Raw genomic sequence first — 20,145 nt, forward strand, 5'->3', positions numbered from 1 at the left:
CACAAGCATCAGTGATTGCCAGCTTATTTCTCTTGACAGGATAATAAAAAATTCCCAAGCTAATATGGCATATTTAATAATAATTTTATTGAAAAAGCGAAAACAGATGTTTAGCGAAACATGAAAACATTGGGTTGGGTTGGGTCACTTCCAATATACATTAAAATGAATTATATATTAAACTTATATTACTAGCTACTGGCAAGATTGTACAAAGGCTGCATTACCTAAAATAACTAACAGTATTACAAAAACCTATTAATGAAAAGGCTGTGCAGCCTAACTTGATTCAAAGACAGATTAAGTTACAACATTTTGATGAATGATTACAAAGAATTTTTTTTTTCTTTGAAATAACATGTGTAATATGACTTTAAACTTGCTTTAAGACAGTAAGTATGGCCAATTTTGTTGACATTATTTATTTTAGACATTTATTATTTGTAAAAGATTATGAAGTTAAAGATCTAATTCTTAACTCTAACTGGCTCTCCCATACATAATCTGCTCTTTAAAAATACAGTCAGTCCTGGGGGGGGTGTTTGTCCCCATTTCTAAGGGAAAATGTTTTCCTGCACCGCTAAAACAAACACACACACTGTGCTCTCACATGACTGAGAGAATCAGCCCATTCATGGCCCCTGTCACCACAGTGACTTCTCTTCTGACTGTGAGCGAGTGTGCGTGGGCATCCCAAAGTGTTTGTGTCCCCTGACTGATGACATCACAGTCTGCCACCGAAGTCTCTCTGAAGCTCTTGTCACATGTAGTTGGGTGAGGGCCAGGGAGCTCAACTCACAAAAACACATCTACACACTAATATACTATCTGACTGAAGATGGCCTTTCATGTTCCATGACTTATGGCTCATGAGGGTGCAGACTAACACACACACACACAAATAAGTCTCAGTCCTGGATTGCTTATGCTCATTTTAACTTATTTAACTTTAAATTATGACCCAAACTCTCTCTGAAAGCATGAAACATAAAAATGTAAAAAAAAAAAAATATATATATATATATATATATATATATATATATATATATATATATATATATATATATATATATAAGATAAATCTCTTCCAAACATAGTGAACAGCTTTCAGAATCAGAATGCCATGTAGTTACATTTGAGAGCTGCCTAATTCCAAGTTTAACTGAAGTAACAATAACTGTGTTACTTTGGCACAAATCACAGTTACCATGGCCATTGTATATCTATAAAGGGATGGTCTTAATGGAATAGTTCACTCAAAATGACACTGACAGTGACATTTCAGAGGTTCACATCATTTTATCAGACTAAATATTTGTTTTAGGTTTCCACATTCTCATCAACTAACATAGACTTAGCAGCAAGGTGTGGTCGGTTTTGTTCTTGTTTGTTTTTGCATGCATGCTAGTGTCTGCATACAGCAGTGCACTTTAATCAATAAAAAAAAAAGGTTTTCTTCTACCTATCCAGACTGTACGAGTAGCCTACCCTGCTGATGATGAAATACATGTTATGCACAATGGAGACAGTGGATAGTTTGTGCATAGAAAAACAAAGCATACTTTCAAAGAGGATGTTTTCGAATTCAAAATTATCTGGAACGGATTATTAGATCCAGAAAAAGCTTTTCCCTTTATGCGCAATATGCATCAGCAGGTTGGTGAGCGGCCTGTGGGCGTGCCCTGAGGCTGAGTGAGTGTGCTCAGACATTATTACTCATGTCAGTATGGCGTTTGAGTCATAGTTCAGTCCAGTATTATGGCATCGCATCCGTCTAAAAGACACACAGCTGATGTCGTGTATTCCTTTCCTATAAACCCACGTTTTATGGACTGTCCGGTAAACTTGTGATCGAGTGTCATCCAACCTGCTCTACTTTTTAACAAATGGACGTAATGGATCGACACATTACGATCTATTGTTAGATAATAAAATTGTGATCCTTAAATTTATTACTTGAAATAATAAACAAAGAAATCAACATCAATCAAATGGATGCCAACATCGCACACAACTCCATAAAACTATATCTATCTACAACTGGAAGTCAAGCACCTAACGTTAGGTTTGATACTCATAATGTTAAGAATGAATTTAGAGCATTTCACAATTCCTAAAGTCAACAACTTTTAGATAGAAAGAGACTTAAATAATAAGAAGTCAATGATAATTAATCGAATCGAAGCACGACAATACTTAACTCAACTAATGTGTCATTTTTGCTGTCTGAGCGTCCCATCCCATATATTCGACTTCAAATGATAAATAAACAAATAACATTGAGGCTGGCGGCGCCTGAGATCAGAGAAGCCGTCGGCCAAGATCGTAACAAAATGTAGCAAAAATATAAGCAGTTCAAATCAATATACACATTGACGAAAATATAATATTAAACGGTGCAAAACGCTCACCTTTAGAACAGATTATTCCAACTGGAATGGAATGTCCGACGCCAGTTCTGTAGAATTCACGTAAACTAAATGTTAAAAGTTAACTGACCGCGTCTCGGGTTGAACTCCAAACACCGGTCAGGTTTCAATCACAGTAAAAAGAAGGCAAAATATAAGCCTTCTTCCCCTTCAAATGTCCAATGCAGTCTTTCATTCGACACGGTGCAGGTGAACAGCTCTAGTCCGCTTCCTGCTTCTTTCAGCAGGCTGAGAGAAACAAGCGAGCGATCGCTCGATTTTTTTCCCTGTTTGCTATGTACAACCCTCCCTTTCCACACGTAACCGCTATTTTGTCACCAGTCCACAAACACCCGAACTTCTGAGCCGTGATTTCACCCGGAAATAGACTAAATGTGATGCGATGACTGCTAATAGCAGTCGAGAATGTTTTATATCGTGTAAATATCTCCACGCAGACTAGGCCCGGTGAATTGCGTGACTCTCCACTAACGCAATCCACTGGGATGAGGGTGCACTGGATCACTGCTCCACTTCTTCTCTTAACAACACTCTTTGATTTGTTACGATTTCAGCTGTTTTGGGATGTTTTTTCCCCCAGTATTATTTAGGTTTTTTTTTTATTTAATTTAACTAATTTAGTGTGCTTTATAACTAAATAATAATGATGATGATGATGATGATGACGACGATGAGGGGATTTTGGGAGGAAATTAGAAAATGATACCGAAGTTTCACTCGAATGATTTAACAAGAGAATTTTCTTAATCCTTGCTATATTCTACCATAATTATGTTCCTTAAAAATGACCTGTTACGCTTGACATCTAATGTCTATTTCTTTGGGATTTGCTGACCTCTAGTGGTGATAGCGGATATATTGCAAATATGCACCTAAACGTAGGCAGGGAAATTTTAATATATATATATATATATATATATATATATATATATATATATATCAGCCCTCCGTTGTTCTAAATTTGCATGACTTTTGTTTTAGAATATAAAAGATGACAGATAAAATGACAGCGACAATGACCATTCATTTATTTCTTAGCATATCTAATTTGGCAAAATTGACAGATTAATAATGAAAAGAGAAGAAAAAAAGAGCGAAAATGTATTGGTAACTTTTCACAAGGACATGATTTGTTAAGTTTAAAGACATTTAATTTAACCATAAAACACAATACAATACAATACTTAATTAAAAGCACTGAGGAAACACATGTGAAAATGCCTTTTTTATAAACAGCACATTGGACCCTATATGTTTTACCCCATACTTACCCTTACTGCATGGGTACCCTTATCGTCATTACCAGAGAGAAAAATTATATTCCTCATAAGAGCATGACATTGAAAAGATTATGGCAAAGGGAAATGCTGTAATTCTGAAAGTTTATTGTGGAAAAAAGTGATGTTATTAAATAGTTGCCTGTATTCAAAAACAACTTTTTTTTTCAAATGTACAGGATCAGCACTTTACCATGAGTTTCTTTTATGTTTTTGTTTTATTACTTAAACCTAATTTTGCTTTCCAGGTGTTTGGGCCAGCTGAAGTCTTTATAGTCTGCAGGTTCTAATGGTGGTTCTGGTGCTACAGTCATTTAAATTCAGCAGACTGCCTTACTGAGACACTTACTGTTGGTCATGTTTCAGTTAGTAATGATCAGATCTAAATTTCCTGATAAGCATTTCCAAGCCTTTCCTAAACATTCTCCAGTCATTCCTGTGGTGAGGAGAGGCAGAAATAGGACTGGTGGAGGAGATCAAGTTTCAAAGCACAAACTCTCTTTCAGTCATCCCACAGATGACTCCATGTGGAACTGTGTGTGTAAACATGAAGGAATGTGTTTGGTATTTATCTAGGGAATGATGAGATGTATTATTATTATTATTTGCAACCAAGTTGCTAATGTCTGAAAGGTGCATTTTATGTGAATGTTTTAGGTTAAAATGTGCCACATATTGGTTGATATTAAATGGCTGGACCCACAAGCAGCATGCTTCCATTATTCACCCATTCCATTCTTATTTCATTAAACATTCTGTTAACGGGATCCAAACCAGCCCTAAGTCCTAATCTTATCAGCTGTAACTAGACACACATGACACTTGAAAGGAGCCCCCATGCCTAGGCGTATAATTATAGGTATCGTAATATAATCTTTTTTTCTTTTCTTTTTTTTTTCTTTTTTCCTTTTTAATTGTGAACCTTGGCCAAGAGGTATGTAATTGTTTGAAATAGCATTTTTTTGCTTCTAAATTAGATTACAAACCTTTAAGATCTCAATTGCAGAAAGGGCTGTGCTGAGGTGGTAAATAAGGTGGAGACTATTAAAAGTCTTTCATGGCATTATTTAAAGGGATAGTTGCCCAAAAATCATAATTTACTCACCCTCAATTTATTAAAAACCTGTAGGAATTCCTTCTTTCTTTTTGAATTTCTTTTTGAAGAATGTAAGTAGTCAAACAGTTTCTGGTCCCCATTAACTAGTATCATTATTATTATCATTTATTTTATTTTATTGAGGTCAATGAGGACCAGCAACTGTTCAATTACCTACATTCTTTAAAATATGTGACTATGGAGCACAAAGTCAGTCAAAAGTAGCACTGATATATTTGTAGCAATAGCCAAAAATATACTGTATGGGTCAAAATGATCAATTTTTCTTTTATGCCAAAGTAAGATCACGTTCCAAGTAAAGATCATGTTCCATGAAGATATTTTGTACATTTCCTACCGTAAATATCAAAACGTAATTGATTTTCTCTCTCTTTCTCTCTCTCTCTCTCTCTCTCTCTCTCTCTCTCTCTCTCTCTCTCTCTCTCTCTATATATATATATATATATATATATATATATATTACACCTTCAACTGTAAAGGTATTGCTGCTATGAATCCAAATCATATTACTAGTCTTTTATGCTTGTGTAGAAAGAACTATCTTTCCAGATAATCAATTGGGATTTAATTAAAAGTACCCAGGGTGCATTAATAAAAACTCAGAAAATCAGTTTTCTCTTATATGCTCCTTGGTTGCGGACCATTTTCAAATTATTACTCCATCAAAAGCAAGTCCTTCTTTAAATATATATGTATTGCAGTTTGTAATGAATGAGCCTTATTTTTGTTTTAATTACTGGTGTACTGGTTTAACTATACTTGTGAGGACAAAATGTCCTCACTTATGTAATGAAATATCATGACAACTCACTAGTGAGGACATTTGACTGTTCCTCACTAGTAAAAAATGCTTATAAATCAGCCAAAATATGTTTTGATGTAGATCTAGTTTTCTACTGCACATGTTTCTGTGATGGGTAAGTTTAGGGGTAGAGATCGGGTTAGGGGGTAGAAAATATCATTAACCTGATAGAAAAACAATGGAAGTCTTTGCAATGTCCTCACTAAGACAGCAAAACAAAAGTAGGGGTGTGTGTACTTATGGTAAAACCTGACATTTTTGAGACAAGGGGAAAAAATTATTAAAAATGGTAAATGTTTATCTGAAAGTGTAACAATGCAAACAAGTTTTAATGTAAGGGGTAGGTTTTGGGTTGGGGGATAGAAAATATTGTTTGGTCAGTATAAAATAATAGAAGTCTATAGAAAGTCCCCACAAATCACAGAAACCAACATTTGTTGGGGGGGGGGGGTATGTTTTTGTGACATATCAGGACACAACTCTGTATAATGACATGGGTATGACACATGTATTACAAGGAGAGGGTGACTTATGAGGACATAACCCATGTCCCCATTTTTCAACCATACAGAATTAGTTTTTTTTGAGAAAGTAAAAATGCACAAAGTTTCCAAAGTTTTTTGGGGTTTTTTTTGGTAGAGTTTTCTACGGTCATCTTGGCCCGGACTCCCCGAAAGAGGTTTCCTTTAGTCTCAATGGGACCTTCCTGGAAAACTAAAGGATAAATAAATAATTTATCGGTAAAACTGGGTTCACATTCGGATTGCCTCAGTGGACTTTGTAACACACATTTCATGAATGTGAATCAGCAAACTATGTGATGACATCAATATTCTACTAACATTCTTTTCTAACATTGACTTGTACAGCTCTATTAAAGAGTGGTTCAACCCCGTTGCATTTAAGTACTGAGTAATATTAAGTAATAATTAACTAAATGTACTAACTATGTGGTTAGGGTTTGGCTTGGGGTTACTTGCATGTAGTTAATCATTTACTTCGTTATAATAGCCTACATGTAATGAAAATTACTGAAAATTATGTCATTTACGTCACCCTGATGTAGTTCCAAACCTCAATTTGTTCCTTTCTACTCATAAAAGAATATATGTGATCGTGGCCCTCAAAACCAGTCACAAGGGTAAATTTATATTTATAATATAATTGTATAGATTTATAATATATATTCTGAATTATATATATTCTGAATGAATATATTCATTGATGTATGGAAAGCTTATTAGTTTGTTAGGATAGGACAATACAACATCTGATTTAAAGATAACAACATATTTTCTTATTTGATTATATGTATGATACAAAAATAAACAGAACTAAAGCATAACATGAGAACCTGAATGGGAGAACTACACATAAACAGAACCTGACAATACACCATAAACAGACTTGACAAACTAATCAGAAGCAAGTTACAAAAAAATAGACAAAAATTAAAGAGACTGAAACATGGAGGCTATATACACACAAAGAATAATGACATAAGATGCACCTGGAAGTCAGCACCTCGGGCTGAGTCTTAGGAGCTTCAAGAACACTTGAAAGTAAGAACTAGACTTAAAGAGAACTTGACTATAACCATAAATAGACTTGACACCAACAGCGGGTTACACAAAAAAATAGACAGGAATCTAAAGGAAACATGGGGATGACAAAAGACACACCTGAAAGTAATCAAGACAGTGAACCAATCTGGGCTGCGTTTCCCAAAAGCATTTTAAGCTTAAGCACATCATAGACCCATTGAAAAAAATCATCTTAAGCTTACGATGCTTTTGGGAAACGCAGCCCAGAACAATACACATTAAGCAAAGGTAAAGCGTGACATGATCACATATAAGACAGGGAATTACATGACAAAGGCAACATGATTTTGACAAACTTCAAAAGAAAAAGCATCAAAACATTCACAAAGCCTAAAACAGATGTGACAATGGGTGAGAAATGTTAAAAGGTTAATGGGATCATAATCCTTCTTCCACAAATTCTGAATTGGTGTCAATTAACATATTTACATTTTTTTATTAAATGTAACTGAAAGATAAAAGAAACCAACGCTGTTATCAGCCTGAAGTTAACTTTTGATTATCTCCATCTTTTCTGTATCAACTTCTAATAGAGAGATAAAACCAAAATTGATTGATTGATTGACTGAAAATCTTATGTTGACATTCAAACTGTATAAAATATACAGTATAATAGTATACAACTGCATGATAAAATTTAAGTGAACTTGGCAACCCGAGGTCATTCCGAGGCTCCTGCGTGATTAAGCAAGAATCTATTGCTTTTATTAACTTCTAAAGGAAAATGACACATTACTTATTTTTAGCTGACCATTTTTGAACTTCATTATGGACATCTGGGTGTTGTTTCTAGGGTGAAGAGGTCACCCATACAAACTTTTGTGTAGCTACATTTCCCATTTGTAAACAAATGTGGCATATCATAATACACCCCAATAATAATTCTGGCATAAAGATGCTTATTAGTGTCATCTATTGTTCATCCAAGCCAATAACAGAAAACATCACGTAGGGTGAATCTTCACTCCAGGCCCAAATGTAAAGGGAGGAAAATGATAAAATGAAACCACTCATCTCCAATGACCAAATCATTTTGGATTTTGGACAAAAGTCATGTGCTTCATAACAATCGCCGGATTTTGTGCAAATCAAATCTCTGGCTATTTTCCTGTGTATAGCAAATACAGCTGACCCCTCTGTCCTTTTCAATAGGCGCGGGGCGATGTGCGCGAGGGCGCTCGTGAAAACCACTGCTGTCCAGTTTAAACCTTTCCCAGGAATCTTGGGAATTCAATTGTGTACCCAAACACTGGGAAACCGACAACCTGTGCTGTGACACCAGATCAGTCAGGTCAGTCAGCGGAAACCTGAGGACCATCATAAACCCATTCGCCAAACTCGGGGCGCAAAATATCATGGATTAACGGACGCTCAAACCCTTCTGATGGCCTTTGTGTACAACTCTCAAATGCTGTGTGATCAAATGAATAATTTGACACCATTTATCTTGTTATTTTTTAATATGTCCGTGCCAAACCCACGACCTAATAAAAATTTCAAGCCCAGACAATTTATTATACACTGGATTTCATTGAAAATATGAATAGTCTACAAAACGACAGACACCACTGTCTGCATACAGCGATAGGCTTTACAGTGCCTTATTAAAATTTATTGTTATTATTTTTTTCTGCAAAAAACAACAACAAAAACACTTAAAGTTTGACGCTCACTCCGCCCCGTTCAACCCTGCTCTTTATTAATCAGATTAATTAGTAACACCGGTTTACCTACACTCAACCAGCTATAGTGGACACGTGAACAGCAGCTTCATTCAAAACTTTTCACTTAATATTAAATATTAAATTAATTTAATACATAAAGCACATTGATGGATAGAGTGGATAGTTGCCACAATCAAAAGTAGGCCTAGTATTATGAACGCAACTGAAATTCGTAGAAAATGTAAATGCTATAGGTAAGGTAAAAGGGTAATTTTTAGTAGATATGACAGGCTTCTAATAAAATTTGTGCTTAACGATATATTAGCCTACACAAATTTGTTTGTAGCAGACTACGTCCACATAAATGTGTAATTCATTTTTGTTTTTAATTAATTAATTATTGGTTTAAACAAACACAGAAGCAATATCAATAAATGTTTTTTACGTGACAGGCCTACAGACATAACTGTAAGAAGTTTACATGTAATTTTGCAGTGGTCCAGCAGGTGGCTGCACGTGTCCGTGTCCTCACGATGTGCTTTCGCTCTTTACTCCAGAACCCTCGCGGATGTAGACCTTGAAGCTTTTTGAGAAAAGGCCCTTTACTCCAGGATTCGTAAGATTGTTTCTATAATATTTTTAGGCTTATGATGCTTTTATGAAACGTAGATATGAACCAATCATTCTAATTGTGTAAACGTGGTCTATAATAAAAATCACAAGAATATATTTAGACCATGTTTAACTGTTTGTTGAATAGCCTATACAGATTATTAAAAATAAACATATTAAAAAGATATTTATAACGTTAAGCAAAATCCCCAATTAAGTTGACCGACAAATCGATTGACAATTTAGCACTTCGTTAACAGACAGCGCGCTCAAGTTGTTGTAGACATATAATTAGGCATATAGTCTAATAGACCTACTGATATAAATGATAACTTGTTTCTAAATTATTGGAAATATAGGACAGGCTACTGTGGATTACCATTATTCTCAAATAATACGGATAATTTTGTTGAATGTATAAGCTATATATGGCCTGCTGTTCTGTACATTAATGTTATGTGGATACACCTGATCAACCCCGCCGATGCGCCGATGCGCCTTTTTTTTCGGGGTGGGGGTCACACACGAAATATCTCACATAAAGCCTATACTTTTAAAGGGGGCACACCCTTACTCCTACTGGCCCTGAGCATCCTGCATGCGGGCGTATTATGTGAAACACACCTGGCACCTGAAAATGACTGTAATGGCAGACGGGTGAGGGTGAGGAGACATGAAAACAATGAACAGTTATTGTAGGATACATTCAATCAACGAACAACATACCACCTTCTCAATATAACAGTTAATGTTCTTCGTCTTCTGCCGTTGTTGTTCTTGTTGTTGTTCTTCTTCTTGTTAGGCTATTAAAAGGTAAGTGAACCTTGTATCTAGGAGTTTATTAATGTAGCCTACAATGTCCACATATTCGTGAACACTGAAAAAAAATATTTGTAAAAAATTCTTGTCCAATCTAAAACTGAGTTTGGCCTTTATCGTTATTAACGAATAGCCCATACTAGGAAAAATATAGGCCTAATGCATTTTTTAAAACCGGAAAATGTAAAACAATGTTTACTTAGTAGCCTACATGAAAAAAAAAAGAAAAAAAAAAAAACTGTTTTCCAGAAACACTGATTGAGTCAGACACACTCCACAGACTACCTTCCAGCCTCATGCTTCGCGAAAAGAGGAAGTCGGTGAACACTTTGCAATAACTTTAATCAAATAATCATTAAGAAACATAATTGTAAAATTTGTTTATCATAATTGCATTACGTGTCTAATTATTTCAATGTAGATTTACTATAATTTATAATTGAATAATGATATTATGTGTAAAAGTTTTTAATGTTATTACATGAAGTAATAAAAATGAGTTATTTTGTTTACGTAGATTTTCTTTATGTTATGTAACACTAAATAATGCAAAAACATGCTCTTTATTTAACTTTATTATGGGGCTTTGATAATAATTGAAATCAATTTCGATTAACCTAGTTTTTACAAGTTTTTTTTAGATGAGCATATTTACGGTCTAATTAATAAATACAAAGACAAACGTGCATTGTATTACAACAATCGTGTACTCCTAATATACAGGTGTTTTTATAAGCACGAAATAAAAAGCGACAAAATGCGAAACTATTTATATATTAAATAGGGCCTAGTTGTTACAAATGTTAAAATTGTTCATTGTTGACACCGCATGCGTGCAGTAGTTTTGAATAACATAAACACAACAATATTGACATTGTGTATATGTAGTATGACATTGTTTCGACAGGGCTAAATATTTTCATCTTCAGCAAAATAATGTAGTCCCAACAGATTACGCAATTTTTCTTAATCTGCAGGCTCAATTTTTTCTCGCGTAAATATGATTGTATTTAATAGGCTTTGGAATCACGAATTGCTTGCACTGCACGAGACACTTTATGGTGCAAAGAAATGTTTTTTTTTTTAGTTCTATTTTGGATTTTTTTTTTCTTACAGTAACTTATCTCGCTTATATTAAACTCTAAATTACACGCCTGTATAAACGTAAAACAGGCTACTACAAAGATTAAATAATTAGTCGAAGGCCAGAACTGTAGTTGGGCGAACTGCTAAACAAATCAGCTTGTTATAAAATAATAATAATCGCTGAATTATACCGTATAAATTACAAAACCCAAAACAAGTGTTAAATTCACAAAGTGTTTATTAAAGAATAAAAACTAGACCTATTAAAAAAGAGAAAAAAAATATTGAAAAGTGCTAGTTAAACATGGCCCCAATGTGTCATATACATTAAATTCCTTTCTTTTTCTTTTTTTTTTTCTTTCTTATTTTTTTTTTCAAACTGGCAGTCACGTGCTCTGACCCCATATGAGACCCTTAAACACTGAAAGAAGAGGTCAAAACAGAGGTGTGTACACTTCGGTTTGTATACCTGCCCAGAACTCCACTGTATCCTTACACATTCAAAAGCGAATAGAAGAAAGGAAGAAAAAAGGGTTCAGAACCCAGTACTTCACTCCAGAGGCATTGACAGAATGGATTCATGTAAACATGAATTGTAATTCCATGATGGTTATACCTTCAGTCTGCTGGCCATCCTCTCATCTGTTAGAACTGTTTATACACATTCAGAACATAAATGTCCACGAGTCTCCCGTGAAGGAAAATGTGATATTTATTCCCTGCATCAGGCAGGCTATACTCGCACTGAAAGCCCGTGCTTCCACAGTTTGTGGCTCCAGTAAGTTTTTTTTCTTTTTATCAGTATTAAATCAGCTAATTTTTATGAAATGTCAGTGTGTTTTTTGAAATCGATGGACCTCGTTTTTATTGTCTTTTAGCGAGAATGTTCATCTGTTTTTGGTTTCAAGCTCACACCCGAGCTATATATCAATCCGCGCGTGTAGCGCGGAGTGTTTGCTCTCGTGGTCCCAGTACGAGCAGTGCATCATGGAGAGTTCCGGTTGACGGGAGCAAGCAAACTGCAGCCCTGTTCCGTTACCGGTGGACACCGGAGGGGCTGCCGCCGTGGCGGGACTCAGCTGCTGCGCGTGCGGGAGCGCATGAGGGTGCGTGTGATGGTGGAGATGATGGTGGCTCATGCCGTTGTAAGTGTTCACCATGCCCGGGAGACCGGTGCTCTGCGCCCGCGAGTACGGATTGTAAGAGGACGGCGCGGACAAGCTTTTCACGTTAACGGGACTCAAGTTCCCACTGCTCATCTGACAGGAGGTATAGGGCATAGGCGCAGGAGACCATGAGTTATTGATAAACCCAGACTGCAGGTATTTGGGCGGGGAGAGGTAACCGTACCCGTCGCCGCCGAAGAGAGATTTGCCAGGCTGGAAATGGGTCGGTGGAGGCCTGAATGGTCTCTTCATGCGTCGCCGTCGCCGGTAGTTACCCTTTTCGAACATATCCTCGCATGCCGGGTCCAGGGTCCAGTAGTTGCCCTTTCGCTCGCCGCCGCCCTCCCGAGGGACCTTGATGAAGCACTCGTTGAGTGACAGGTTGTGTCGGATGCTGTTCTGCCATCCTTTTTTGTTCTTCTCGTAGAAAGGAAACTTACTGATGATGTACTGGTAGATGCCGGACAGCGTGAGACGCTTCTCCGAGCTCTCGCGGATTGCCATTGCGATTAAGGCCACGTAGGAGTACGGTGGTTTCTGGGTCGGGTCGGATTTGTCCGGTCCCTTCTCGGGAGGAGTTTCCTCTTTTGTTCGGTCTTTCTCCGCTGAGCTTGAGGTAGTGTCCATGAGTAACATGCCGTTATCTTCGGGGCCTGGGTAGGTGGCCATCACTGCGGGCACAAACCTACACCAAAACAAAACCGTGGACTAATAAAAACAGCTCAGCAATGCAAAATTGTCTTGATGACAGTCTCAATTGTCAGACTACAATCATGTAAAGAGTTTCTTCCTTCTTTTTGTTTTCTTTCTACGTGTGCAGCTTAATGTCAGCGTTAAAGGTTTTACAAAGTTCTTGCGCTTTAGAGCTTCTCCTCATCTACCCACGGAGAAGGAGGGCAAATTGTGGTTTGGTTTCTCCTTAAGCCCGCCTTTTCTTTCCTTCACACACTCCCTCACATTCACACGTAGCCTATTTGATGCGGTAGGACATAAGCTTCCTGATTCGTATGCCTCGAAAGCGATTTATCTGTTTTGATTCATACCCACTATTCTGAACTGTGTCTCTCACCACAACAATTGAACCAACAACTGGAAACCGGCAGAGTTTTAGAATACATAATTAGTCAATATAACAGGTGTAGGAGCTGAAGTGTTATATAAGGTTCTGCGCAGTCAAACAACTTTTAAAATTAACCAGCCTTCGTCCTCAAATAGAAAACGTGATTTAATGAAAATGAATTTTAAACTAATATTAAATAGGCTATATATATTACAAGCGGATATTTTTACTAAGATTTTTAGTAGCTAGTTATAGTAGTAGGTTATAGGCCTAGTAGTAGTTAAAACTGCTATACTATACTACCAATTATGTCTTTCAAGCTTATGCATCCTCCTTTTGGATTAAAAACTGAACCTTGACGTAGGCTATATTTCTGATTTCCTACAGTGTTGCTGCAACGGAATGTTTTCATTCATCTTGTTTTAAACATAATTATGTGACTGCGTGTAGCACTGTTCATAGTGTTGCTCTGTTTATTTGGCTCTAAATTGTTTTACATTCTTGTGTATTTCGTTAGTTATTCCCAAGATATTTTTGGACTTTATCTATACGTTTGATTTGCTGCCGGTTCTGCTCATATCCAATTATAAGCATGTCGCTTTAAGTAAGAAAGAGTTAGTCAAGAACATGGGCCCAAATGTAAAGAATAATGTGACAAATCAATCATATGGGATCTGTTTTAGTGGATCACATTGCGCCACAATATTTATCTCCATTACGCAGGCTAGCCCAAATGTGTGTCATGTAGGGGTCTGAATTAATAAAATGTTGACTGCAGAGAATATCATTGCATTCAACGAGACATGAAAGAACCTACCACTTTCAGCACCATACATCTGTGCATAACTGATTTCTGGAGACAGTATAGCCTAATGTTAAGTCGCAAACTATTCCCCAAAACAAATCTCATGCCCGTAAATAAAATTTGTATTAACACATATCATTACATGCAGCTGACATGCATCTTTGTCCTTTGTTTTTATTAACTGAATATGGCAAAAGAAAATAGCCCCCACGAAAAACGTCTGGTGAAAAAAAAAAAAAAAAAAAAAAAATTAATTACATGCAGTCTGTGAAGGCCTGCGTAAATGTAGAAGGAGCAGGTTACAGGTTAACTACATATTTACTACGAACTGCAATAGGCTACATATTTTTTTAATAATGGAATTAATTTCTCAAGTTCTTTTATAATTAAAACCGTTTTTACACTTAGCCTACTTATCAACCAACCAAAACACTACATAATTAAATTCTACAGTGCTGATGCACCATCTAGAATCTAGATAAATGTATCGGCGTAATTCTCCTCGAGCATCTGTTTGTTAAGGCCTATTGTTTTTTTTACAGGTCTGTTGCTGCCAGGTTTTTAACGAGTCTTGGCCACTTGCCTACAATTGGCTATTCGACACAAGACAAGTTATGACCATTCTTCATCACCGTTGGACATGACAGCTTCTTTAGGATGCTCTGATTTAGCTATTACTTGACAAACAATCCACTTGCTGGTTGACAAACGCTACAACAAGTTATAAGAGCTTGATAGTGAAGCATACAGGATAACATGTTATCCGACATCACAGTGATGGAATAAAATACAAAAGATTAAGTTCTATGAGGTGTGAACAATTGGCACAAGCAGAACATACGCATAGTAGCCCAACATTATGAATTAGCCTAAACTAATCTATTAAAAGCAAATGTTAAAAGTATTATTATTGAGTCGTATAACTTCCACGTTTTGAGATTCTTCAGTATTCGACCTACAAATTCACTATAGCTTACACAAAATACAACTCATTTCAACTTTAATCAGTAATTCTGCAAAAATTTGCTAAAATAAGATTATTAAAGCAAAGATTCGTTAATTATAGGGTTTCCGTCTAAGGGAAATAATGAGAAAATCTTGAAAGAGGTTATTTGGAGTTGTTGAAATTAGTCAGTTGAATAACTGTATTTATTCATTAGAAACCGCTGTCAGCGTCACAGGTAGCCTACTATTTTACATTGGTTTTAAATGATCAAAATAACATTAATGTCTTTAGCAATATCCTGTTGGAAAGTTTTACTGTTATTAGTTAATTAGCTAAACATTGACCCCCCCCCCCCCCCCTAAAAAAATCACCGAAACAAATAGGTATTTATAATCAAATATTTTACATCAAGAAAAAGAAAAACATGTTTTTATTTTAAAATAAATAGACACACTATTCATCAGATTTTAGTTGTAAAAACTCACCGGGGTTGTTAGCTCTCACCACGTGCCAAATATTCTGAAAGATAACAATAAAAATGCTCTTTCAGGTGTGAACAAGATCCATCGTATGTTACAGGCTCCGTGAGGAAAGGAATCGTGTTTATGTGTGGAGAGGGAAGGAAGGAAGAGGGAGGAGATGGGGGAAAAGGAGAGAAATGTAAAATGCATAAGTTTGTGGTGCGTGCTTAAGTATATACTCTAGAAGACAGAAATTCCCGTTCCCCGCACTTTCTGAAATCAGTTTAAGACATGAGGTCAACGTTTGGGCGTGCGGGAGGCACACACTCGACTGTTTCACTATATTATGTGGATATTTCATAGAGTTCCATTGTTTTTATAATTTATTAGGTTAATTATATTTTCTTCTGCTTAACCAAACCTAGTTAGAATGTTGTAAATATGGACAATAATTGTAATGCGAGTGAAAAGGGAGGGTAAGGAAGAACTATTTGATTCATGTTCTTTCTAATAAAAAAGTCTCACATGGCTAAATTAATGTTCTGATTAATATGCTGTATACGTTTTTTTGTTGTTGTTGTTTGTTTGCATGCAAACACAACCATTGTTTTAAATTTATAAAAGTCTAGACATACTTTTAATATTAATTTCCATCAATGTAGCTACCACTGTCTTATCACAAACCTGTTAATTGAGATCAGCTGAAGTTTAAAAAAATAAATCTAACATTTGCGAACCTTTTCTTGAAATATAAGATGAATTATCATAAAAACTGTTGACATCCTCACATAGATAATTTTCTTCTTTATAAGGAAATGAGAGACGCGGAGCAAAAAATGCATGCAGAGATGTGAAAATGGAGGAACGGAAAGAGGGATTAAGAGGGAGGGATGTTCTCCCTCTCCTACTGAGGCAGGTGGACATCTTCAAAGGGAACACACACTCACAGATACACAAGGGTGTATGTGTGATCAGTCTACAAAAAAATTTAATCTAAATAATGTTACACATTAAAATAAAATGAACAATTGGAAACAAAATAAACATACTTTATAATGTTAACATTATTTTATAACACTCAAATGCATTTACACACATGAAGAGAAAATGACAGTTTCACAGTTGACATCTTTAAATCCTCAAAGTTAATGGACCAAAAATGTGTAGGTTTAAATCAGGTGAACAAGGTGTTTGTCTGATGGGGCATACTATACCTGACACCCCTATGCCCTGCAGTTGCCAAGCTACCAGAGAACGTTCTTGGCAGTACAAAAGCCTACATGTGGGTGGCTATGAATTGTGGGAGATCTTATCGCATCATGGCTCCATGACAACAAGAGACGTTAATGCAGCCATGACACTGCAACCGTGTCACACAGCTGTTTGACTTTTTACTATTATCTTCATCTCCTCATCTCTCTTACAGTCATCATCCATTCATTATTCATCTTAATAATTAATGTAGCATTCTCTCTGGTAAAGGTGTCTCGCTTTGGATCTTGGAACACTAAAGGGGTTGTGGTGCAGTATAGGTGAAAATATTGACATTGACATAATACAGAATTAATGTTCAGTGCATTGAAGCACTGGAGTTGTAGTAAAACAGTGTGACAAAAAGCAATGATTCATTCAAGCAAGTGGAAGCGAGTGAGTAAAATGTATTTATGAAGTGTGTTATAGTTGTGCATCTGGTTATAAGTTTTCATATTTATTTGCATATGTGATTAACGGGTGTGTGTGTGTGTGTGTGTGTGTGTGTGTGTGTGTGGTCTTTGCACACAGTGTGGAGTTGCTTCCTGCAGGAAAGCAAAAGTAAAACAGGACGTCTTCAAATCCATAGGGAAAATGATTCAAAACCTGTCTCAGACCTCCAGACATCTTGTTCCTTTCATTCACTACATCCCTCAGTTATTCTGTCTAGATCTTTCCAAAAACTCAATATTTTATTCTTCATCATACATGCATCTTATCGATTATGCCCTGTTTCCATGTCCTGCTTTAATTTATGATAAAACTGTCAATATGTGTTCCAAAGAATGATGTTCATGTGTGCCAGTTTAAACAGAGACACAAAGTTTGGAGGTTTTTAAGAATAAAGGTTAAAGTGTGGTTGTTGCATCAATAAGCAGTAAATTAGGAGTTTATTGAGGCAAAAGTCAATTAATAGTTAGTTAATAGTAAGAACTGGACCTTAAAATATAGTGGTACCTTTATTTATGTCTTTTATATCAGCACTCATGTAATACTTTGTTATTTTAAGACCTAAAACTTGTTGTTATATGAGATGTATATAAGAGTTTTGTGGTGATATTTATTCATAAAAAAAAGAAAAAAAGAAAGCAAACCTTGATACAAATATTGGTAATATATGGCAAGTTGAAGAAAATCTTTCATCAGTTTTCATCAAAATGTTTTTCATCAGTAGACAAAAGAATTAACAGAAATATGGGAAGAGTCCCTGTCCCAACTTCTATGCATTACATCTGATATATCTTTCTAATCCTCTACATTTGAAGTTATTACCCTTAGGGAAGTATTTTTGACAACAATGGCCCACGAAGAGAGGGCAGTTTCTTAGTGTGATTTCTAGCAGTAATATTTCACAGTGCCATTATTAACACATGAGTATGAATATCACTGTCCTCAAAATGTAAAAGAAAGAGACAAAAAAAATGCAGTATAAAAGATTACGTGAAAGATGCAGGCTGATTACCTTAGAGTAATACTTTAAGAATGGTTAGTGTGGGTGTTTACATGCATAATCAGCCCCAGATGAGGATTGTTTTCTGAGGACTCCTGACAGATGAGAACATTAACAGGTAATTGTCTAATCCCTGTCAGTCTCTTTGAAATGAGGCTAACGTTTCACTTGGTTTGGATAATCCTGCCTGGCTCTTATACTCTAGAGCACAGAGTTTGGAGGATCAGGCTTTGTGTCTCTGCAGCAGAAGATGATAGTTCACATAGGAGCATGTCTACATACCAAATCTTATACTGCCAAATCTTACACTGTAAATTTCAGTATGTTATATATAGGTGTCATTCATCCCAAAAAAAAATAAAATAAAAAAATTTGGGTAATGATATTAAATATTAAATAAATATATATTTTTCATGAACTTCACTTTTTAAAAGAATCAAAAAGATAATTTTAAACACAAATTATTTCATTATCATGTTGAAATTTCTGGGTTAGGGTTCAGGACAGATACCTCCCAATTAAGAATAACCAATACATTATGATTTTATATATATTAAGCATACTGATATTTTAACTATAATTGATTTCAATCAACCAGATTAGATTTTTCCATAATTTTTAAATTTATGCCATTGACAATGTGTTAGGAAATTGTAGTTCTTTCCCTCATTAATACAATCTTTTAGCGTTATATTTTCTCCTGTTTTTTATTTTTATTTTGCTTCAAATCGAAGTTTCCTAAGATTTACCCCATAGCTGCTAGGCTTGGTTAATTAAAGGCTTGGAACTCATAAACAAAGACTTTTAAAAAATATCCCTAAGGGAATAACAATAAGAAACTGAACAACTGATCTGTGCTACAAACCAGTGTGTTTATGATAATGAATCAAAATAATATGACAACAAACACTTGTTTGCAATATCAAGTAGCATAATGGACTGTCATTGTCCAGGTGAAATAATTGGAAGGCAACGATACTGAAACCATTACACATACAAGTTACCAATGGTCACACCCACTGTGAAACAAATCTGGGAATCATGGGAACAAATTAAACTTGGAATAAACACAGATGATGAAACAAGACCTGACATTACCTCCTTTAGTACTAGTAAGCACCATCATTGAGCATCTAAGGAGCAGTGAACATGACAATGGAGACCACGGTGGAAATGGCAGAGTGGTTGACCATGCCAATGACCACTGACGATGGAGGAGCCTGTGGATCAGAGACAGAGGAGGTGAAGACCAGGGTGATTTTGTATGCTCAGAGGATGAAGGCAGAACCAAACAAACAGTGGACCAGGGAAGAGCTGGGGGAAAGAGAGGCAACGAGTGTTGAGCTAAAGTTCTAATTGAAAAGCAGTCTTTACTAAAAAAAAAAAAAAAAAAAAAAACACTCTGGAACATGGATACACAGGAGGAACAAAACCATATATTGATGAGAACATACAAAGAACTGAACCAAACAGGGGAAAAAATTTACAGAGAGAGAAAGTGTGTGTGTTTATATACACCCCTCAGTTCTCAGTAGTGTTTGTTGGTTCTTTGTTAGTGGGTTTGGTGGTCTTCTGTTTCTGAGTTTGAGCTCTTGA

At 35.9% G+C, this 20,145-nt stretch overlaps 2 protein-coding genes across 4 annotated transcripts in view; both read right to left on the reverse strand.

The window, feature by feature from the left end:
• pik3cb (phosphatidylinositol-4,5-bisphosphate 3-kinase, catalytic subunit beta) overlaps positions 1 to 2,904 on the reverse strand; it is a 59,358-nt gene extending 56,454 nt beyond the window's left edge. For 2 of the 3 annotated variants that reach the window (XM_059514863.1, XM_059514864.1), the window contains exon 1: positions 2,412 to 2,904. The gene's annotated coding sequence lies outside the window, so the exon portion shown is untranslated. The remainder of the gene's footprint in view (positions 1 to 2,411) is intronic. The other variant, XM_059514861.1, reaches the window with a different exon arrangement.
• Positions 2,905 to 11,790: 8,886 nt separating this feature from the next.
• foxl2a (forkhead box L2a) lies at positions 11,791 to 16,108 on the reverse strand. The gene is made up of 2 exons (XM_059514865.1): positions 15,873 to 16,108; positions 11,791 to 13,261 (listed from the first exon to the last, which is right to left on the reverse strand). Exon 2 carries the CDS (start codon positions 13,243 to 13,245, stop codon positions 12,331 to 12,333), a length of 915 nt encoding a protein of 304 aa, XP_059370848.1. The 5' UTR covers positions 13,246 to 13,261; positions 15,873 to 16,108; the 3' UTR covers positions 11,791 to 12,330.
• Between the last annotated feature and the right edge of the window lie 4,037 nt (positions 16,109 to 20,145).

Source organism: Carassius carassius, chromosome 28 (assembly GCF_963082965.1).
Source record: "Carassius carassius chromosome 28, fCarCar2.1, whole genome shotgun sequence".
Taxonomy (NCBI): Eukaryota; Metazoa; Chordata; class Actinopteri; order Cypriniformes; family Cyprinidae; genus Carassius; species Carassius carassius.

Excerpts from the sequence above, each read along its gene's own strand:
- foxl2a (XM_059514865.1), bottom strand. The coding sequence starts at position 13,245 with ATGGCCACCTACCCAGGCCCCGAAGATAACGGCATGTTACTCATGGAC.